Consider the following 23316-nt stretch of genomic DNA (forward strand, 5'->3'; position numbering starts at 1 on the left):
ATTTTTCTCCAGAGTTGCTGGAAGCTGTGCCCAGGAAATCAACCTTGAATTCCTGGAGGCGCCAGGGCAATTCTGGAGGTTAATACATGGGGTTAATACATCAAAGGCAATGGCTATGCCTTTAAGGCTCCCAAATCAGATCTTATCTTTTCACACGAAATTCTTCAGCTTTTTCGTCAACTCAATGCATTTCCTGTACGTGTTCCTGATTGCTGGCTGAAGTGACATTATATACAGTCATTGTATTTGTTTTAAGGAATGCAATTATTTTGTTAACAGTCTTGACTGATACTGTGGATGTGGTCTGGGCACTCCATTGGTTGGAGGCTGCTTTGGCGCTTGGAGGGGCTGGTGTTTCAATTCAGCCGTGACTGATACTTGGGCTCAAATCTCTGCCTTCAATGAGTTTTACAAGCTCCCCAGTGGCTCACTTGACACAGGCACCATATGGTTATGTTACTCAGCAGTACAGACCTGGACTGTGCTAAATTAGTTAACCTCAGGTCGAAGTTGACAGTTCAGGGGTCAGAATTGACCCAGTTCTTCTGAGTTGGGCAGAGTGAAAACAAGATCAACCCGGGATCTGGATCTTGACCAATCACCCTGCGCTCCCCTGCCAGAAGGTACGCCATATTTGAATGACCCAATGGCAACCGTTATCTGGGTTTCCACGTTGGAAGATGGTCAGTTTGACAAGCGCAATTGGCACTTTTGGCATCATATCCCAGCACATGGCAACACCTTCAGGGGGAAAAGAGAGCAGATAACTGATGCCAGCATGAAATTACAAAGAATGTGCAGCACAGAAACAGGCCATTCAGCCTAACTGGTCTATGCCAGTGTTTATGCTCCACATGAATTTCCTCCCATCCCTACATCATCTCACTCTATAGCGTTTCCTTCTATTCTTTTCTCCATGTTTAATTAGCTTTGCTTTAAATAACTTATTGACCTCAACTATTCCAAGTGGTAGCAAGTTCCACATTCTGATTACTTTCTGGATAAAGAAGTTTCTGCTGAATTCCCAGTTGGATTTATTAGTGATAGACTGCAAATGAAATGCAAACTAACTTGATAATGATTATGACTTGAACGGCATTGACAAGTCTCAGTCCAGCCCATAAAGATCAACAAATGCTGCTTCCAAATACAGTATGTTTGAGACCAGGCCTTTCTGCCTTGGCCAAACTTGTGTTTACTTCCTTGCTGAGATTTAACAAGCAAAAAAAAAATTCAAGATCCACACACAATGTTCATCGATCATCTGCATATTGAGACTTGGCAACACCGTTTTCCTTTGTCAGCACACTGTTAAGAAAGGGCACTGAGCTGACATCACATGCTCAGAAATGTGAATCAATGCCTCGCCAAGACTTGGTATCTGCTGAGTTATGAGGGAACGAGTCAGTCGCCAGTCACTGCCAGGCCAGTGTATTTCCCATCAGTGTTTTTTGCCTCAATGAGACAGGACATTTCCAACAATCTACGTTCTATGCCCACAATAGCAAAGCAATGCCAATGTTGTGTCAGCGAGTGATTAGCTAAAAGTAGTTTGTCCAGCTGGCACCAAGCATGGGTACCAACAGCTGGAGAAACATAAATGTGGCACCTGTACAAACAAGTTGAACAAATTTCATGAGCTTCCCAATGGTGCCCTTGTCAAAGTAACAGTTAACCATGTGGAAGCCGAGACAATGAAGATTATTCAAACATGGAGACATCTGAAGATAGCTCCCTGTATATGCCTGGCAGCATATACATGGCACCAATTCCACTGTGTATATTGTATCTGCTGTGCCCATCAAACTGAGGTCACTCCACTTGCATGGCTGTTGCCCGAGACATTAAGACAAATATCAGCCAACACCAGACGATAGCAATCCAGAGTGGGAATCATGGCTGATATATTTCCTCTCCCTAGCCCACGGCTGCCTTGACCGATTATAGCACTTCCTACTGCAGCCCCAGTTGAGGCCAGTTAACTCAGTGCAGACGGGCTTGTCTGGCACACGATTGTACCCAGCAGTGTTCTTAAAGCAAAGAAGATGGCTGTTTTAATTCAGCACAGACTTTTCAGCTATTCGCTCACCATATGCAGCAAACATGTTGCAGCTGGAGGCTGCAACAACAAATTGCCAGTCATCTTCAAAGGAGAACGCAAGGGAATGTAATTGCTGTTTATTCCAGTCGCGGCATTCCATCTATATGGCTAAGAGCTGAACATCGGGAAGAAAAACAACCACCGAATCTATCAACATGGCCAAGGACTCTGATTAACTCTCTGAGGCGTGAGTCAGGCCTGAGGCGGAGTGAACTGTTTACATTTGGTCTGTTGCTTTCATGTGATGATTTGGATCTCCTGACACTAGTTTCAATCTTGATGGGAAGTTTGTTCATTACTTTGTAAGAAAGTTACTTTGTTCCTTTTTTTAAGAGATTCAGCCACACCCTAACTGGGGTAGGGGGGCTCCTTTGAATTGATTCAAAAAAAACACCACAGCCCCTCAACGGAACTCCAAATCTTGACGTGACGACAACAACAATGTGCATTGAAATAGCATTTTTAATGCAGCAAAACATCCCAAGATGTTTCACAGGAATATGATCAAACAAAGATTGACGCTGAATCACATAAGGGGACTTCAGGGCACATGACCAAAAGCTTGGTCAAACAGATAGGTTTTAAGGGGCATCGTGAAGGAGGAGAGAGAGGGGGAAGAGGTTTAGGGAGGGCATTCTAGAGTTTGGAACCTAGGCTGCTGAAGGCAGGGCCGCCAATAATGGAGCAACTAAAAATCAGTGATGCGCCAGAATTAGAGGAGTGCAGATATCTCGGAGGGTTGTAGGGCTGGATGAGATTACAGAGATAGGGAGGGGCGAGGCCAGAGGGAGTTGAAAACAAGGATGAGAACATTAGTTTAATGCGTTTGCATGAAATGTCGCTTTCCACTGTTTTAATAGCGGCATGAAGATAGCAGACAAAGGAACTTCACCAGAATGCGTTCAGAGTTCTGATGCAAATATTGCACAGTGTTACTCAGTCTTTTCACTACTGCAGCACTGACAGCATTTTACCAGTGCCAAGAAGCGGGTGGGAGCATGGTTTCGTCGGCTGCCGATTAGTTAGGTTAGGCAGAGTTTGATGCATAGTCACCCACACTCCTGCAGGGGACCATTAGGCAATGGTCAAACCAGTGTCTTCTGACTAGGAATGGCTGACGAGAGTTCCAGCTTTTCTCAACAGGTGAAACCTGATGGTGATGCCCTGTGCTGCTCGTGTTTGAGCTAAGTGCACAGAGCAGGAAGCTCTGAGGTTTGGTCTGTCGTCTACTCCAAGTGAGCTGGAGTCGCAGCAGGGGTGGTATGATCGATTTCAACGCCCTTAGGATAGGGTGAGGGGGTGGAAAGTGCTCAGTGTTTCTGTTCCCGATCACCATCCAATGATCTCCACTGACAAAGCAAATGCAGGCGTGCAAATGTGTAGGCAAGGGCTGGATTGGGATCGGCTGTGATGCCTTACATGTCCGAATAGTCCGTCAGCACTCACCCATCACAGGTAACACATGAAGAACGGCTACTTGGCTGAGGTGGCAGATGGCGACCGACGCCCATACAACTCTACCCTAGCACGTGTCGGCAACTTCAGGAGAGCCAGAGAAAGTTGGCTGAATAAAAATACCAGGCACGCTCTTCCTCTCACTGGCACACAGCAAAATGCCACTGCTGTGCCAACACTAGCTACTTCTCTTCTGGCACTGGCATGCTGAAAAAATACCAAGCTGGCATCAAAGGGGCAGTATAACACCAACTAGCCATACCTTGGACCAGACTTGGCCTTGCCCTCTTGCGACTGGCATGCCATCCTGGGCCCTAAAGTCCACCTCAGCCAATTTATGATACAGAGCAGGGCAGAAAAACAGCTGCATACATCAAACAAAAGCACCCTCCTGAAACTGACTGCCTTCGGTAATTCAATTACAATGAATAAATGCTGTAAAAATATATAATTAAAATAGATTCAATCACAATCACAAACAATGATGAATACATCGGGATGAAAGGCACCACCATCCCTCGTGGACTAAACAATGAAAGATTAACTATCTGGTTCTCAGTATAATCAGGAAGGAATTTACTTATAGGAAGAAGACCTTCCTATTCATTATCATGGTATGTGGATTAGAGCATGGCAATGATCCAATTCATTGTACATATCTCATAGATTATACGTTTATTTTCAAAAGCCTTTAAGTTAAAAACTTCATGCCCCAAAAAAGCTCCTTCCCTTGAGTTGGGAGTCACTTTTGGCCAGCAAATAGCAGCTCCTTTGAATACTGTCGGGTGACTTTATCTTATAGGGGAGCAGCCAAAAGGGCAAGCTCAAGTGTCCCTCCGCTTGCCTCACTCCACAGTATAAATGCCCCCAAGCCGAGGGCACTGTAGACCCACAAAAGTGCCCATCCACGATTGTGCCATCAGGAATAAAGAGTTTAACAACTTGCATTTATATAGCACCTTTAACATCGTAAAACGTCCCAAGGTCCTTCACAGGAAGATTAACAGATAAAAACTGACAGTGAACCACATAATGAGATATTAGGACAGGTGACCAAACACTTGGTCAAAGAGGTAGGTTCTAAGGGGTGTCTTAAAGGCGGAGAGCAAGGAAATTCCAGGGCTTAGGACCTAGATGGTGGAGCAATGAAAATCGGGGATGCTCGAGAGGCCAGATTTGGAGGAACAGAGATTGCAAAGGGTTGTAGGGCTGGAGGAGGTTAGAGGGTTAGGAAGGGGGTGAGCCCCTGGAGGAGGATAAGAATGTTAAAATTGAGATGTTGCCAATGTAGGTTAGTGAGGTCAGTGAGCACAGGGTGAAAGGGACTAGAAGTTTAAGTGAAGTAAAAAGAGGCTGCTGGTTGTATATATTTACACTCTTCGAGCAATTGGATTACTGGACTCCACAGCAGAGTCCAGTGCCACTGCTGCCTGATGGTAACGGGGGAGAGTCACTCATCGAGATTGCCCTCCCTGGACAGGAATCAACTGGGCAATGCAAGCACCTAAAGTGAAGGCCGTGCTAACAGATAGAATCAGGCAATGCAACAATCTGTAAATTGCAGAATCTCATGGAACTAAAAACTTAGCTCCCTGTAATCCAGTGGGTCAGCCTTTATGGATGGGCAGAGTATTTGAACATGTATATTGCAGGCACATTGCATTAGTTTCACAGCAGTCCATTTCCCTGCTGAATGTCATTGATTGGGAGTGAGGGGATGATTTATAATATCATAAATGTTGGGGATTCTGGTTTCCATTAGGTTTTATTTTAACTGGCAGCAGATTGAAATCGGCACATTAAAGGGCTTCTCTCTCTCGAAGTGCCAACTAAAAGTCAAAGCAATTTCCTCATGTCAGGTTTCCAGATAAAACTTTGTCTCTCTCCCCCCACCCACCCCCCCAATCTTACGACTAACCTGACCAAATGCGTTTCCTTTCAAATCTCTATCATGGTTAGATCGGTCTCCTTGTTCTTACTCCCAATGCACTACTAAAGCGTATGGCGCAAGTTTTCATTTGCTGCACACTTTCAGGCCAGTCACGCTGACTGGCTAATCAGCAGGGAGTTATTTTTCTTTTTAGGTCCAATTTTGGAGCAAACACAAAAGTGGAGCGAGTCTGGATTTATAGCAGACTAGAACAAACACCCATTGTAAATCTGCCACCTGTCACCAGCGTGTGTCACTGCCTACCTGCTACAAGTGGGAGCTGTAGTGAGAGAGGCTGGCAGAGGGAGCAGGGCTTTTAGCGATCTTGCTCGGAGAGCTCCCCCAGTGACCAAGCAGCCCCAAATAATGTAATGTGGCATTGAACCGATTCGCAGCGCTGTGGGCAGTTAGCTGGGGCAGGATTTTGCCCTTTTGGGTTGGGACCCTGATGTCAGGGTCAAATGGGGGTCCTGACCTTGCCCTGTGTAGGAATCAGTCACCCGATACCAATTTTGCCTGGATTGGCCAATTAGTGGTTAGAGGACACACTCGCCATCCAATTAAGGGAAGCAGGTGGGCTCTCAAAGCTGGAGGGCCAATAGGAGGCCCTCCAGCAAAGAGGGAGCTGCAGCCTGCAGTTGCAGGTAAGGTAGAGAGAGGGAGCCTCCATCTTCAAGCCCCCTCTCAGCAGCTTTAAACGTTTTTGAAGTAAAAAAAATGGCCACAGCTGCCAGGCCACCAACTGTGGCCAAGTAAGCGGGAGGGCCTCAAAGCCTGCCTAGAGTGCTAAGCCCACAGTCTGCCGTTGGGAGGCCGCTTCCAGGCAGCTGGCTTGTTCCAGACGTCGTGAGGGGCCCACAGGCTGAAAAGATTCCAGTCGGCCTCTGTTAATTGCCTTAATTGGCCTTTAGCTTACCAAGAGGCTGGTACCCCTTCCGCCCCGATCCCTCCTCCAGGAAAATGGACCATGGGATGGTGCCAGCAAACTCACATGCCAGCTGATGGTGTCAAATTACTGCCCGCCCACCTCTGTTCTCACCCCCATATTGGGGCAAAAATTCAGCCCCTGGTCACAGCTAACAAGCGAGTCAGTTGGGATGCTCAAACTGACCGAGCTAGAGATGGCAGCAAAGAGAAAACAAAAATCACGCACTTAGCAAAACTGCCTGCAGCTCTGACTCAGTCAGGTATCAAGAGCTGTCAACTGCTGGGCACTTCTCTATTTTGACTATGTGGTGCTCAGTGAAGTATGGAGATGTGCAGGCATTGAGCAGCATGGACGTCTTCAGCCACAGAAAATGCGCATGTTCTCAGAAGCTGCAGAACATGCATACGTTGGATGGTTCCCCAAGTTCCTGTAATTTCTGAGAGCTTTCCAGTCAATTATCATTGTATTTCCAGAACCATTAAGATGGCAGAAGGGCCCCAAGCATTAGGAATCCTGGTGACTTGGGTTATTTTGAGCCAAATGTTGCCCCCATTTCACACTGTAATATAGACACTGAAGTCATTCCAATTCTTATATGAACTTGTGTGCTCATCAATAGATTGGAATTCTTCCCATTACAGACACCCAGTGCAGTCCCAGATCCGATGCAGCACAGATCAATGCAAAGCAAGTCTGACTCTCCTTTGGCCCAAAAACCAACCCCAAAGAGTGCTTCCTACCAGCGTGGCATTTTCCATTTCAAGTGTCAGCCATCTTCTTGACCTCTTTGCAGGAGACTGCCGCCAGATAACTGGTACGTTAGGGGGCAGTTATGTCCTGTGATTGAGACTGCTCGCCTAAGTTTGCTTCAGACAGGAGACGTTCATCCTAACTGATAGGAGCTGGATCCACACCCAGGTCCCAGAGGCGCTGGGGTAGTGTGTGCCAGCTCACCGCAGTATCTAGCCAATGCACCCGCTTAACATTGAACTTGAAGATGTGAAGATGGTGTCACTCTGGAATGACTGGGAAGATGGCCCATTGTACTGCAAACAGAGACCAAAGACAAAAAGGACTAATCTGCAGCCTAAAATGCCATTTGTCCCTTCTGCTCATGTAGTTCAGTTGCCCATCCCCAGCAAGGATGCCAGTGTGTGCGCCAGCATTAGGTGGATAAGTGGGAGATGGTGGTGCAGTGGTAATGTCGCTGAGCTAGTACTTTAGAGACCCAAGCTAATGCTCTGGGGACATTGGTTCAAATCCCACCACGGCAGCTGGTGGAATTTAAATTCAATTAATTAATAAAAATCTGGAATTGAAAGCTAGTCTCAGTAATAGTGCCATGAAAAGATCGATTATTGTAAAAACCCATCTAGTTTACTACTGCCCTTTAGGGAAGGAAATCTGCCATCCTTACCTGGTCTGGCCTACATGTGACTCCAGACCCACAGCAATGTCGTTGACTCTTAACTGCCCTCTGCAATGGCCTGGCAAGCCACTCAGTTGTCAAGGGCAGTTAGGGATGGGCAACAAATGCTGTCTTTGCCAGCAATGCCCACATCCCATGAAAGAAGAAAAAAATACGGTGGCCCTCTTCTGAGAGTCTTTTAGTGGGAGTAACTTCAGCACAGTTGAACAATTGGACCAAATTAGGCACCACCACTCAGTACAAGACATTGGACTTTCTATTATGTTATGCAGGCTTGAAGTTGCTGTCCAATTACAGTGCTGCCTTCTTCATCCAATCGTCACAATGTACATATAACGTAATGGAAAGAGATTACCGCCAGTTAATAAGGAAGTTATCTGCACTCAGTGGCTAAACTGACAGAGCTATTTCTCATTTTCTCACCCACAAACCCCAGATCGTGTCTTAAACAAGGAATTGAAATTGTCCAACTATGATGCAGAAACCAACCTATTTGGGAGACTTCAGTTTTTTTTTTTTAAAGTCATTTCTGGGGTGTGAGCGTCACTGGCAATGGTAGCATTTATCATCCATCCCGAATTGCTCTTGAAACAACTGAGTGACTAGCTAGGCTAGACCAGGTAAGGACAGCAGATTTCCTTTCCTATAGAGGATTAGTGAACCAGATGAATTTTTCTGGTAGTTCCAGTAGTTGAATGGTCTCCATCACTGATTGCTAACTTTTCATTCCAGAATCGTTCAATTAACTGAATTTAAATTCCTCAGTTGCCGTGGTGGGATTTAAACTCATGTCGCCGCATCATTAGCACAGGCCTCTGGATTACAAGTCCAGTCATATAACCACTATGCTATTGTACACTCGGTGCCACCCTCAAACAGCAGAACTGGGGGTGAGTGCGACTGAACACACCTATGCTAAGCAGAGCTATAACTGAATCAGAACTACTATCGAATGAGACTGAACAGGAAAGATACACTGGTCAGGAGTTGAACCCTTTTTACTTATTTGCTGTTAATCAGTTGACCACAGGGCGAGTAGATTTCAGTGCCTATTTGCCTAAATTCAAGTTTAGGTGGCCCACATTTCAACATCGAAACTTAAAGGGGAAGTTTTGCCACAATAACAAGACGGCCTCAGCACCTGAAACAAACAGTCCGCTCCAAAATACACACTGCAGCTTTCATAATTTATAAAAATAAAGTTTTTTGTGCCAAATGTGATTGACATCCTAAAAATCATCTACTCCCTTCACCACAGCAGCATGTACCAGCTACAAGATGCACTGCAGCAACTCACCAAGGCTTCTTCAACAGCACCTTCCAAACCTGCAAACTCTACCACCTCGAAGGACAAGGGCAGCAGATGCATGGGAACACCACCACCTGCAGGTTCCCCTCCAAGTCACACACCATCCTGACTTGGAACTATATCGCCGTTCCTTCACTGTCGCTGGGGCAAAATCCTGGAACTCCCTTCCTAACAGCACTGTGGGTGTATCTACCCCACATGGACTGCAGCGGTTCAAGAAGGCGGCTCACCACCACCTTCTCAAGGGCAGCAAAGAACGGGCAATAAATGCCAGTGATGCCCATATCCCGGGAATTCATTTTTTTTTTTAAATGATTGATTCATTGCATTATCCTTTGTCTGTATACATGGTAGCCTAAATTTTCTGATCACATTATTTTACTGTCAGTGATGACCTAATAAGTTAAAACAATGCTGATTGGAAAACCTATGCTGGCTGAGCATTTTAAGACACTGCCCCTTTAACAGAATGCATCAACTTCAACCCAGCGTTACTCATGAACTTTTTGTTATGTCCCAGGCAGTGTCTAGCTCGAAGGCTGCTTTTGCGTATGTTTCGATGCATCACGTCACCGGTGATGGGACGTGACTCTGTGCCTGCAATTCCCCACACACAGTCAGTTCCTGATTTCAACTGGGGTGATAGTCAGACACTACATGGCTAATGGATCTGCTGGAGCTAATAGCCTTGTAAACACAATAACTTGAGTATATATGGCGTCTTTAACATAGTAAATGGTCCCAGGTTGCTTCATAGGAATAATTACCAAACAAAATTGGACATTTAGCCACACAAGGATATATTAGAGAGGTGCAATGGTAATATCACTGAACTAGTAACCTAGAGGGCCAGGCAAATGCCCTGGGGACATGGGTTCAAATCTCACTAAGGCAGCTGGTGGAATTTAAATTCAATTAATTAACTGAATTAATTAATAAAAAGTAGCTAGTCTCAGTGATGGTGCCATGAAACTAGCATTGATTGTTTTAAAAGCCCACCTGGTTCACTAATGTCCTTCAGGGAAGGAAATCTGCCGTCCTTACCTGGTCTGGCCTACATGTGACTCCAGACCCACAGCAATGTGGTTGACTCTTAACTGCCCTCGGAAATGGCCCACCAAGCCACTCAGTTCAAGGGCAATTAGGGATGGGCAGCAAATGCTGCTCTTGCCAGCGATGCCCACATCCCACGAAAGAACAACAAACAAAGGAGAGGGGTAGGGAGGCAGGGCTGTTTAAGGAGGATATTCCAGAGTTTAGGGGTTTGGCAGCTGAAGATATGACTGACAATGGTGAAGCCATGGAAATCGGGCTGCACAGGAGGCCAGAATTGTAGGAGTGCAGAGATCTGAGGGTTGTAGTCTGGTACAAGTTCCAGAAATGTCCAATTTGCACATTTTCTGTGAAACACTACCTGCTGCAAATTCTACGTTATCAAGAGAAACCCCACAATGTTTTCTTGGTTTCCAGATGACGCCACACCCCCATCCAAGTATCACAGTTCCTCCAATGATTAAAAAACGCTTGCCTTTATGTAGCCTAATCATGTCAAAGCATCGCAAACCAACTGCACACAATTAAGTGCCTTGACTGTCATGTAGGCAACATGCAACATACTGTGTCAACGCCCTTCTACAACCAGCAGAGAAATATCAATGGAGCGAGGATTGTTCATGGAATCATAGATCACAGAAGGAGGCCATTCAGCCTATCGTGCTTGTGCTGGCTCTCTGAAAGAGCTATCCAACTAGTCACACTCCCACTGCACTTTCCCCATAACCCTGTATTTTCCTTTTTTAGTACATAACCAATTCCATTTTGAAAGCTACTACTAAATTTGCTTCCAGCACCCTTGCAGAAAATGCATTCCAGAGCTGGACACCACATTTTAGGAAGGATGTCAAGGGTGCAGAAGAGATTTACCAGAGTGGTTCCAGGGATGAGGGACTTCAGTTATGTGGAGAGGCTTAGAGCAGAGAAGGTTAAGAGGAGATTTACGAGGGGGTTTTGATGGAGTAAATAAGGAGGAACTGTTTCCAGTGGCAGAAATTCAGCAATCACAGATTTAAAGTGATTGGCAAAAGAACCAGAGGTGACATGAGGAAACTTTTTTTTTTTTACACACAGCGATTTGCTGCGATCTGGAATGCACTGCGTGACAGGGTAGTGGAATTCAATGGTAATACTCAAAGCAGAATTGGATGAAGACTTAAACGGAAAAAAATTACAAGACTATGGGGAAAGATCAGGGCAGTGGGATGAATTGGATAGCTCATTCAAAGAGCAGGCACAATGGGTCAAATGGCCTCCTGTACAGCATCATCCTCTGATTCTATAATAATTTGCTGAGTAAACGTTCACCGCATCGGCAGAGGGAACCATAGGTTTAATGTACTCTCATCTGAAAGACAGCATCTCCAATCATTTATCACTGTTGCAGGGGAACTGAGATTACAAACTTATACCCCAGATGTTTTGTTAAATAAGGGCATCAAGGGATACAGATAAGCCATGTTATTGCATGGACTTTCTTATATAATCTTTTGGCAAATCAACCAATCCTTCACTGGTATAACGAAAAGGAGCCTCTGAAGCATGGGTCCAGAATTCTATACAATGGGAATGACTGGGGAAAGTGGTGTATCAGCCTAGCTCAATTGGTAGCACTCTGGGCTCGGAAGATTGAGGGTTGAAACAGCACTTATCACAGGAACAAGGAAGAGGCCATTCAGCCCCTCGAGCCTGTTTTGCCATTCCATTTGATCGTGGCTAATCTGTATTTTAACTGCAACTATTTGCCTGGGTCCCATATCCCTTAATACCGAGTAAAAACCTATCAATCTCCGTTTTGAAATTTGCAATTGACCTCCCAGCCTCAACAGCTTTTTGGCGAACAGAGTTCCAGATTTCCACTACCCTTTGTGTGAAGAACTGCTTCCTGATTTCGTATTGCCAAGTCTAACTTCTGGCTTTAAATTTCCTCCTCTGGGGGAAAAAAAACAAGTACTACTGTTAACTCTCAATCCACTTCTCAACAGATATTAATCCAGTTCCTTTTTTTTTCCCCCCCCAAAAAAAGGTGCCAGTTGATTCAAAACCCGTGACCCTCACTGGCTGCCTGTTCCACATATGCGTCAGCTACAGGCTGTGTGGGGATTCAGTATTGTCCTCCCCTTCAGTGCTGGCCATTTCTCTTACTCTCTAGTGAAAGAAAGCACAAAGCATGAAAAGCAAGTAAAGGCTGTTATTAAAACTAGCCCTCTCCCTGCCGATGTAACCTCCTCCAACCCTCCGAGACCCCTGCACTCCTCCAATTCTGCTCACCCCCTCCCAATTTCCACCGCTCCATCATTGGTGGCCGTGCCTTCAAGCTGCCTGGGCCCAAAGCTCTGGAATTCTCTCTCTAACCCCCTCCACCTCTCTCTCCTCCTTTAAGACGTTCCTTAAAATCTACCTCTCTGACCAAGCTTTTGGTCATATGGCTCAATATCTCCTTATGAGGCCAGTTTTGCTTGATGACGCTCCTGTGAAGGGCCTTGGGGTGTTTTACGATGTTAAAGGCGGCACAGTGGCGCAGTGGTTAGCACCGCAGCCTCACAGCTCCAGGGACCCGGGTTTGATTCCGGGTACTGCCTGTGTGGAGTTTGCAAGTTCTCCCTGTGTCTGTGTGGGTTTTCTCCGGGTGCTCCGGTTTCCTCCCACAAGCCAAAAGACTTGCAGGTTGATAGGTAAATTGGCCATTATAAATTGTCACTAGTATAGGTAGGTGGTAGGGAAATATAGGGACAGGTGGGGATGTTTGGTAGGAATATGGGATTAGTGTAGGATTAGTATAAATGGGTGGTTGATGTTCGGCACAGACTCGGTGGGCCGAAGGGGCTGTTTCAGTGCTGTATCTCTAATCTAATCTAATCATATAAATGCACGTTGTTGGTGTAATGAATCCGCCCACTATCATAAGCAGGGGACCCAATTATCTGCAGTCGTTGGAAATGAATCAACCATTTGGTCCCCAAACTCCTTTGGATGAAAGGATCTCACACACACACACGCCGCCCGGTCTGATGAGCCTTTTGCCAGTATTTGTAGTGTTTCGCTTCTGATTGTAAACGATATTAAAATAACGGGAACTGGGGCAGAGCTAAAAACCCCTCATCAAACTTTCATACTTTGGGGGGAAATCATTGAATAGGTCCCGCATAAATGGAAAAAGCGACGACAAAAAGGGAATAGCACCTTAATGAATCATGTGGGTCATTTTCACTGCATCAGAAGTAGGTGCCTCTCAATACTCTATAACCAGCAACAACTTTTGAATCATCAAAAGTTTCACTTCAGTGATGTCATGGCCCTCCCCAATTTTTTTTTAACCCATTGACTCCCGTTCATCAGGACACAAACTACAGAAGTATTCAGAACGTTAATAGGTTGTAACGTGTCCCAGTGTCTCCCCTCTTTGAGCTTGGAATGACTTGCTTTTGCCAAATGCAGAACTTCTAATGAGAGGGAAATTAAGACTCAGACTATACCTGTCCGTCTTCAAATTGTCTCACTGCAAATAAAACTATTTTTAAAAAGAATTTCAAAATCAAAATTGCTCCACCGGCGAATTCCAACTATTGTAACTTATTACATCGCTTAGTTAAATAAACAAGTGTTGGATGTGTTTCCTGGACTTCCGACATCCCTGTTTGCTTACACAGCAGCGACCTACATATTTTCTAAGCAGCGAGCCTTCCTGCAATGACTGCAAAAAGATGCTCATTTTGCATAAGGGCTCCAGTCAAAAAAGACATTTGGGGACAGAGATCATGGTACAAAACGGGCGTGTTCCACTGTAATATTAAATGATACACATCAGACACAAACTCCGTTACAATTGCCCGCTATTTGACGACAAAAAGCTGCACCTTTGACCTGAAGCTACATTATAAGTAGAGATAATTATAAACCAAATTTATTTCAGTCAGTTTTTTTTTTAAACAGAAAAATGCACTTGTGTATGTTTTTATTGTTGTTGTTTACGTACCTGTTTGTGGTTGCGAGGTAACGTGCCACCCGAGTAGGCGAGGGTCTTGTAAAGGTCGGACCTCTTGTAAGTTTCAGCGCCGCTTTTGTAAGTTTCATTGCTGCTTTTGTAAATTTCACCCTCAGCCCCACTGTAAGAGGCGCAATCGGCGCTGGCGTAATCCTCCTTACGGCTTAACTTTTTCACCCTTCGGAAAGTCATTTTCCTAATATTCTCATCCTATTTTTCTTTTCTCTTTTGACCGACTCGGATCAAAACGAACGACGGGTCTATCTCCGAGTATTAAAGTGGGAGCTACTCTCTGCCACAACAGTTTATTAAAACGTCTAGACGGATGTTACAGCCTCCACCCCCTCCCTGCACGTGGTCGAGGTGTGGTTACAGTTTCATTTCCCCCCAAATTGATAGGAATCTGCAAACAACGAGAAGCTTTCAATATTTTTTTTAATTCTCACTCCCGCTCCAACCCCTCCAGAAAAAAAAACCTTGTCACATAAACCGTCTTTATCGCTGAAGACTGAGTTTGCAATTGATGTTGCAAAGCTGCATTTACACAGGACAATGTTTTCGTTGATAAATTTAAAACGTCACAAGAATATGTCCCCGTTACAGCATTAAGCCGTAGTTTACACAGTTTCTTTTATTGGTTCATGGGATGTATTTATTGCCCATCCCTAATTGCCCTTGAGAAGGTGGTGGTGAGCTGCCTTCTTGAACCGCTGCAGTCCATGTGGGGTAGATACACCCACAGTGCTGTTAGGAAAGGAGTTCCAGGATTTTGACCCAGCGATAGTTAAGGAACGGCGATATAGTTCCAAGTCAGGATGGTGAGTGACTTGGAGGGGAACTTGCAGGCGGTGCTGTTCCCATGCATCTGCTGCCCTTGTCCTTCGAGGTGGTAGAGGTCGCGGGTTTGGAAGGTGCTGTCGAAGGAGCCTTGGTGCGTGGCTGCAGTGCATCTTGTAGATGGTACACACTGCTGCCACTGTCGGTGGTGGAGGGAGTGAATGTTTGTAGAGGGGGTGCCAATCAAGCGGGCTGCTTTGTCCTGGATGGTGTCGAGCTTCTTGTTGGAGCTGCACCCATCCAGGCAAGCGGAGAGTATTCCATCACACTCCTGACTTGTGCCTTGTAGATGGTGGACAGGCTTTGGGGAGTCAGGAGGTGAGTTACTCGCAGTAGAATTGGGTGCCAACTGGGTGCTTCAAAAATCTTCCTGTAACTTTCACAGTGGCCTTGAAATTACTCTATGTAATATTGGAGTATGAATATTTAACATGCTTGTGCTGTGGCTGGTTACTTTAGCTATTATTACATATCCCTACATTACTACATTTGCAAGTACATTCATTGGCTGTAAAGTGCTTTGGGACATCCTTTGATTGTGAAAGGTACTATATAAATGTTTTTTTAAAAACTGTTTAAGAGAAGTCGATTCAGCATTAGAACACAGGAATTTCATACAAATACAGAAACAAAATACTGCAGATACTGGAAATCTGAACTAAAAACATAAAATGCTGGAAATCCACAGCAGGTCTGGCAGCATCTGTGGAGAGAAAAACAGAGTTAACATTTCAGGTCTGCAAACTTTCATCAGAGTTGGACAGACCTGAAATATTAGTGCTGAATTTCGTACAAACCTGTTTCTTTAATAACCTCTGTTTCGAAGATTTTATGTGTGCACATCAGTTAAAGGCGGGATCTGACTCGGCTCCAGTGACCTCCCCCCATGGTCAAATAGTCTGTCGAAACTCACTTGGCTGGTCTCATAAATGAAGAAAGGCTGGAGGACAACCAATGTTTCTGGGATTGTACCCCACCTGCAGGAGGGGAGTGGAGAATATTGGGGGAGGGGAAGAAATCAACATTGCCTTGAAGGAAAAAAAAGTCCTGCTACTAATCAAGCATCTGTAGTGCATTGACGGAATTCTCACCTGCCACACAGGAGGCCTGGGTTTGATTCCTGGCCCATGCATAGTTTTTCCAGTACAGGCACAATGGGCCAAATGGTCTCCTGTGCTGTTTCATTCTCTGATTCTGAACTTGGCAAGCAAATGTCCTAAAACAGGTAGCACAGCTGATGTCTTGTTTTGTGACTGCAAAGTTAACAATGGCAGAGAGGTCACTGGGGACTCAGTCTGGAGAGGGTGGAAGGAGCTGGTTTAACCTGCGTTACCCTTTACAGGGCATAACAATGTTCCAAGGATATTAGATATTCAGAATCAATCTCCGATTCCGGCTATCATCTGACTTTGATACTTCTGATTAGAAAGTGTCAGCAATTCATTTTTTGCAGATGTTCTCTGACGGAGAAGACATGTTTCACCAAAATTGGAAACTGCCCTGGGGAAACTTCTTGAGACTTGGGAATTGTTAGGTGAGGATAGACCAAAGTCCATCTACTTCACTGTCTACCATCTTGGTAGTCACGTGATGCAATGATAATGGAGTTGTTGACTACTCATAGCAATCAGTCTCCACTTAGTCTACAAAAGACCCAGAAATAAGCCAAGGAGAACCATCAGTCCAAAGTCACTTGTTTCTCCCAAGCACACTACAGGTCCCATCTCAAATACTTCATAGACTGTGTCCCAAAATGTTATTTGCTGAAAGAAAAGAGTGAGACCTTTAGCTTGACTCCTGCACAGACTCCGGGTACCTCCACACACACTGAGACAGAAGGAAAGTCAGTTGTGGCCTTTGGTTTTGAAGGCAGGAAGTCCTTAGCCACGATGCTCTGGCTATCAGAAGCGTGGGGCAGCTTTAGATGGGCTGGGTGGCCTTTTCCTGCCTGTAAATCTTGTATGTTTGTATGATTTGATTAACAGATTGATGCTGGCCTCAGACAGGGAAGGGTAAGGGTCAGAGCAGAGAGCTGAGGCCATGAGGGGGAGGTGGTAGTAATGTCACTGAACTAGTAACCCCCAGGCCCAGACCACTGCCCTGGGGACACGGGTTCAAATCCCACCACAGCAGTTGGTGGAATTTAAATTCAATTACTTAATAAGTTCAATTAATTAATTAAAAAAAAAATCTGGAATTGAAAGCCAGTCTCAGTAATGGTTCCATGAAACTATCATCAATTGTCGTAAAAACCCATCTGGTTCGCTAATGTCCTTTAGGGAAGGAAATCCGCCATCCTTACCTGGTCTGGCCTACATGTGACTCCAGACACAGCAATGTGGTTGACTCATAACTGCCCTCTGAAATGGCCTAGCAAGCCACTCAGTTGTCAAGGGCAATTCAGGATGGGCAGCAAATGCTGGCCTTGCCAGTGATGCCCAGATCCCGTGAAAGAATATATATAAAAAAAAATGATTGGCAAAGAGGGGAAGGGGCTGAGTGGGCTAAAAGCGCTCTTTGTATGTGAACCCAGAGCCACGAGTCCACATCATCCAGTACACAGATAGGTCAATCCAGACAAATGCCCCTCAATGTTAACCCAAGAGGGGCCATACAGTGTAGAACACCACTCAGGTTGAAAATGGGAGAGGAGAAGATCTGGTAGATAATGAAGTAGTTAGCAAGCTTGGGTTTTAAAAGCCTGTGGACTGTAGAAGGAAGGAAGGACTGAGGTAGATGAGGAAGTCGACAGTTTTGAAGTCCAGGGAAAGATTGAGTTTAGGAGATGGTGGAATGACTCTTATTCAAAACTGCAAGGATAGTGCAAAGAGTAAGAGTACATTATAGGGTGTATTTACAGTTTAGGAAGAACAAAGGAGAGCAGCACTGATTAGACTAGCACCAATAGAGAGCAACAGGAAAGACAGCAACAAGCAATTTCTTACATACTAGAAAAGAAAGAATGCATTTACATATCACCCCTCACAAGTCCCAAAGTGCTTTACAGCTAATTAAGTACTTTTGAAGTGCAGTCACTGTTGAAGGAAACCCAGCAGCCCCAATTTCTGCACAGCAAGATCCCACAAACAGCAATAAAATAAATTACCCGCTAATCTCTTTTAGTAATGTTGCTGGAGTGATAAATATTGGCCAGGACACCAGGAGGATTCCCCAACTCTGCTTTGAAATAGCACCTTGGGATCTCTCATGTCCACCTCAAAGGGCAGAAAGTGCCTTGGTTTAACGTCTCATCCGAAAGACGGCTCCTCTGACAGTGCAGCACTCCCTCAGTACTAGACTGGGAGTGTCAGGCTGGATTATGTGCTCAAGTCTTTAGAGTGGGGTTGGAATTCATGACTTGACTTAGAGGCGAGAGTGATACCAACTGAACCAGGGGCTGACACTTAAAATAAAATGAGAGAGCTGCTGGGAGAGCCTCCACAGACATGGGAGCAGTGCTCAAGTCTTAGACAGACTTGGGCTTTATGGAAAGTTAACAATTGCTCAGGGGAAAGGAAATGTTTGGCATAAACGAGGAAACCAAGCTTCTGGGGTACAGATTTAACCATGGATGAAATGTGGGAATTTTCTTGAAAGGAAAGGCATACAAGAGAGCAGTATGAATCTGAGTGCTTCCTGCAGTGGAGGGCAAGAATGCTGTTTACCTGGTTGATGGTTCATGGGGTTGGAGAGGGCGGAGAGCCCCGTGTCCAACTGGGAGGGCCAGACGTTTATGGAAGAGACTGGCTAAGTGGTGATTCCATCCTGTTTAGCCAGGTCCTTTTAATTCTGCTGGCAAAGGGAATGTGGGCTGATTGCCCACCCATTCCCTGCTACGTCAAGGTTTCACCAGGAAATTCTGCCCGTTATGCCCTCCGTAAGCCGCAGCTGAACTTGCACCAGCTCAGAGTTGGCGTGAGTCTTGCTGAGGCCGGAGATGAGGCCCCCAAACCTTTACTAGGGAAAGGTAATCATTACTTGAGAGGATGGATTCGTTTCCTAAAGCAGTGCACTGCGGGGATCAGAGGGCGGAAGAAGAAGGCTTTCCTTAGGGTCTCCACTATCATCAGGGGAAATGGCAACAATCTGACATTCTAGATGGTGGCGCAGGACGGGCACCTCCGCTACACCCTAGTGGCTCTGATGGGGGCTACCCCGGCCATACAAATAACCCTTTTCCTGGGGTCTCCAGCTTGGGGCTAGGGCTGACAGGATTCTGCTCTGCCACTCTTCTGCTAACAGAATGGACCCCAAGAACGTCAGAGCCACTGCCTTCATGCATAAAACATCTGGCATACAAAGGGAGGGCAAAAAGACCTAGAAGCCGAATATCATTTGCACCACCACAACCTCATTTGTCTCAATGCAATTTACATCATTGCATTGTAAGTTCCTATACAAATTAAAAATGTTTGCCAAATACCTTTCCATGACAATAGTACTTGTCTGAGCCTGGCTGTTCCTGTGGGCATGCAACAACACTCTTTTCTGCCAGCCAATTTGTTACCACTTCAACAGACAGCAGGAGTTTATTTAAAGAGTGCATGTTGATGCCACTGTGTTAACAATGAGTTGGAGTTGGGGGTGGGACTTGGGGTTTTAATTTACTGAGTCCCCGGACTCATGACCAAAACTACAGCAAACAGAGTCTCCCAATTACAGCAGGATTAAATTCTCCAGCAAAATGCAGTCAGTGGAGGATAGTCACATTATACAAATTATGTCGGTAAAATCAATCCCAGTCACTTACAGCAGTGCAGTCTCTAGGTGTGATTGACAGGAGAATTACCCAATCATCTCTATCTGGCCAGGAATAGTGGTGTCACTGTATACAGCCTTATTTAAATATACTTTTTATGGTAATTCGCTGTCAAATACTTGGTGGCCGAGGGAAAATGATATGTGACAGTTTGACTCAAATGTGTCAGCTTGCCTCACCACACATCGGAGTTAGAAGGTTATTGGGTTCAAGTTCCAATCCAAGGCTTGAAGCTCATACTTCAGTGAAGTACTGAAGGAATGCTACACTGTCAGAGGTGCCATCCTTCAGAGAAGACATTAAACTGAAGCTCCATCTGCCTTGTTCCAGTCATCAGGTGGATGTTAAAGATCTTGGTATGGAATAGCTGATGTATTTGCCTAGTCACTGCACACCAAATATGTGATTCTCTTTACAAGGGTCCTTGATAGTTCAGTGGGAAGTGCATTGTGAATTCTGGGGAAAGATTGGAGTTTTCAAAACTGAGGACAAAATGTTTGTTTGGTAAGGGTATCGAGGGATATGAAGCAAAGGCAGATAATGGGAGTTGAGGTACAGGTCGGCCATGATCTGATGGAATGGCGCAGCAGGCCCGAAGGCCTCATCCTGTTCCTAATGTCATAGAGTCATAACAGCCCAGAAGGAGGCCATTCGGCCCATTGAGTCCACGTCAGCTCTCTGCAAAGCAACTCAATCAGTCCCATTCCCTCACTCTATCCACGTAGCCCTGCAAGTTTAGTTCCCTGATGTGCCGATTCAATTTCCTTTTGAAATCGTTCATTGTCTCCACTTCTACCACCCTCGTAGGCAGCGAGTTCCAGGTCATTACCACTCGCTGTGTAAAAAAAGTTCTTCCTCACATCTGCCCTGCATCTCTTGCCCAAAACCTGTGACCCCCTAGTCCTTGTACCCTCAGTTAATGGGAACAGCTTTTCTTTGTCTACCCTATCCAAACCTGTCATAATCTTGTACACCTCTATCACATCTCCCCTCAATGTCCTTTGCTCCAAGGAGAACAACCCCAGCTTCTCCAACCTAACCTTGTAACTAAAATCCCTCATCCCTGGAACCATTCTGGTAAATCTTCTCTGCACCCTCTCAAGGACCATCACATCCTTCCTAGCGTGTGGTGACCAGAACTGGACACAATACTCTAGTTGTGGCCTAACCAGAGCTTTATAAAGGTTCAGCATAACTTCCCTGCTTTTGTACTCAATACCTCTATTTATGAAGCCCAAGATCCCATCTGCTTTACTAACTACTCTCACAATATGTCCTGCCACCTTCAAAGATCTATGCACATGAACCCCCAGGTCCTTCAGTCCCTGCACACTCTTTAGAACTGTGCCATTAAGTTTATATCGCCTCTCCCTATTCCTTTCTGCCAAATTGCATCAACTCACACTTCTCTGTATTAAATTCCATCTGCCACTTGTCTGCGCATTCTATTAGCTTATCTATGTCCTGTTGCAGTCAATTGGTATCATCCTCACTGTTTGCCACACCTCCAAGTTTGGTATCATTGGTAAATTTTGACATTTTTCTCTGTATTCCAATATCTAAGTCATTTATATATATCCAAAAAAGCAGTAGTCCAAGCACTGACCCTTGGGGAACACCACTGTCTACCATCTTTATGACTGAAAAACAACCATTTACCATGACTCGCCGTTTTCTATCCTTAAGCCAATTTTCCATGAGCCTCAATTTTGTTAACAAGGCGTTTATGTGGTACTTTGTCAAAGGCTTTCTTAAAATCCTTACAGACAACATCCATTGCATTCCCTTTATCAAACAACTCTGTTACTTCATCAAAAAATTCAATTGGACTGGTCCAGCATGATCTACCTTTTACAAATCTGTGCTGGCTCAAACCTCCCCAAGTGCCTGTAGATTTTTTGTCCTGTGATTATTGTTTCCTGTTACACACAAAGTGCCTGCAAAGACTGCCAGTTGACAAGTCCAATGATCCTAGATATACTGCACCACATTGTTAGATGTAGACATACACTAAAAGTATTCCTAAGAGCAGAGTCTGCAGGTATAGAGGGGCTGGGAGCTTGGTGGGTTCATGCAAAGGTTGAGATTTGGGGCCCCTACATTTGACTAGACAATTCTGCCAAATACCACTACCTACGTTCTTAAGTTCAGCTGAGCAGGGCAGGAAGAACTGAACAAAGGAAATGATTCTCTCATTAAAAAATGGACAGTTGTGAGACAAAAACAAAAGCAGCCCTGCTGTGTTTCTCATTTAGGTTTTGGAGAGTGATCAACTTTAAATTGATAGCGCCCTCTGCTGAACTTGGGCTATATTTAGCCACTCTGGGTGGTTTATTGTGTTTGATGTTAGAAGGAAGTCGAGCTGACAGCATCTGGTTCCAATGATCAGTAAACTAAACAAGAACCATTTGGAACCTCCGTTGCTCTGCTCACAACACATTGGCTGGTACACAGACCGGCGGCAAGGAAGAGTTTGTCGGAGGCCAGAAAGGAACTTTGGGAGAATTCGGAATGCTTTTTGTTTTGGCATGCATCAGAGGTTCTTGAGATTTTTTTTAATGAGGGAACTTCGAGGGAAGTAGTGAGCTGTCAGGTTCACTGAGGTTTACAGAGCAACATGCCGTTCCATGATTAAACAATAGCAGATACATGGGAGGGCACATTTTAAGACAGCTGGCTCGAAAGGTCAAGCTACAGGGTCAACCTTGAACCAAACCTACTGCCCTCAATTGCAGCAATTTCAACCTGATTATCGTTGTCCAAAAAATATTAAAATAAGTAATATAGGTTTTTTTTTAAAGTTCTTTTTGGCACTAGTTGGCTTCAATGATGATTGAGGTGTCCCATTGGGGCATGGGAGGGGTCCAGGTTGGTGGCATGGGCGGATTGACAGAGTCAATGAGGGGGGATGAGCAACTTAATAGGCTGAATGAGCATGAAATGACAGCTTTATCTGCATTGCCTGCAATGCTGCTACTTATAGAATATTAAACACAGGAAGTTCTGGAGAAAACAAATAGCACAACAGAATTTTCAGTGACATTAATTGACCAGACCTTTCATATCACTGCTTCCAACCCCAGGCAGCAGCCTCAGCTGGTCCTCTCTCACAGTTGAGGGGGGGGGGGGGGGGTGCAGTGCAGGGAGGAGGTTGGGAGGGGAGGCATAGCATGGTGGGGCAGAGGGTCTTTGAGAAGTTTCACATGAGTACAATATGAGGCAGAAATTCAGAGCCCTCTCCGAATAGTTCAGCACCAAATGTGAGTCTTTTGGCTTCTTTGTCAGGATGTGAACAATGCTGGCAAGGCCACATATATTGCCCATCTTGGGCTGCCCCGAGAACACGAAGAGCCCAAGACAAAGTGTGGGTCTGGAGTTACATGTAGGCCCAGACCCAGGGGAGGTGGCAGTTTCCTTTCCTTGATGGACTGAAGTGAACTGGTTGTGTTTTTACAGCAGCTTTTGTGATTGTTTTGTTGGTGCATATTTGTATATGTATATTCCTGACTGATCTGGTGGGAAGGCTACAT

General features: G+C 45.2%; 1 protein-coding gene across 9 annotated transcripts in view; it reads right to left on the reverse strand.

Annotated features, from left to right (window-relative positions):
- Positions 1-14526, reverse strand: part of tamalin (trafficking regulator and scaffold protein tamalin) — a 101966-nt gene extending 87440 nt beyond the window's left edge. For all 9 annotated transcript variants that reach the window (XR_010971228.1, XR_010971231.1, XR_010971227.1 and 6 more), the window contains exon 1: positions 14182-14526. Coding sequence is in view for 4 of the 9 variants with exons in the window: in XM_068024519.1 (XP_067880620.1) it covers positions 14182-14382 (201 nt within the window). In the remaining 5 variants the exon portion in view is untranslated. The remainder of the gene's footprint in view (positions 1-14181) is intronic.
- Between the last annotated feature and the right edge of the window lie 8790 nt (positions 14527-23316).

Source organism: Heterodontus francisci, chromosome X, assembly GCF_036365525.1.
Source record: "Heterodontus francisci isolate sHetFra1 chromosome X, sHetFra1.hap1, whole genome shotgun sequence".
NCBI lineage: Eukaryota > Metazoa > Chordata > Chondrichthyes > Heterodontiformes > Heterodontidae > Heterodontus > Heterodontus francisci.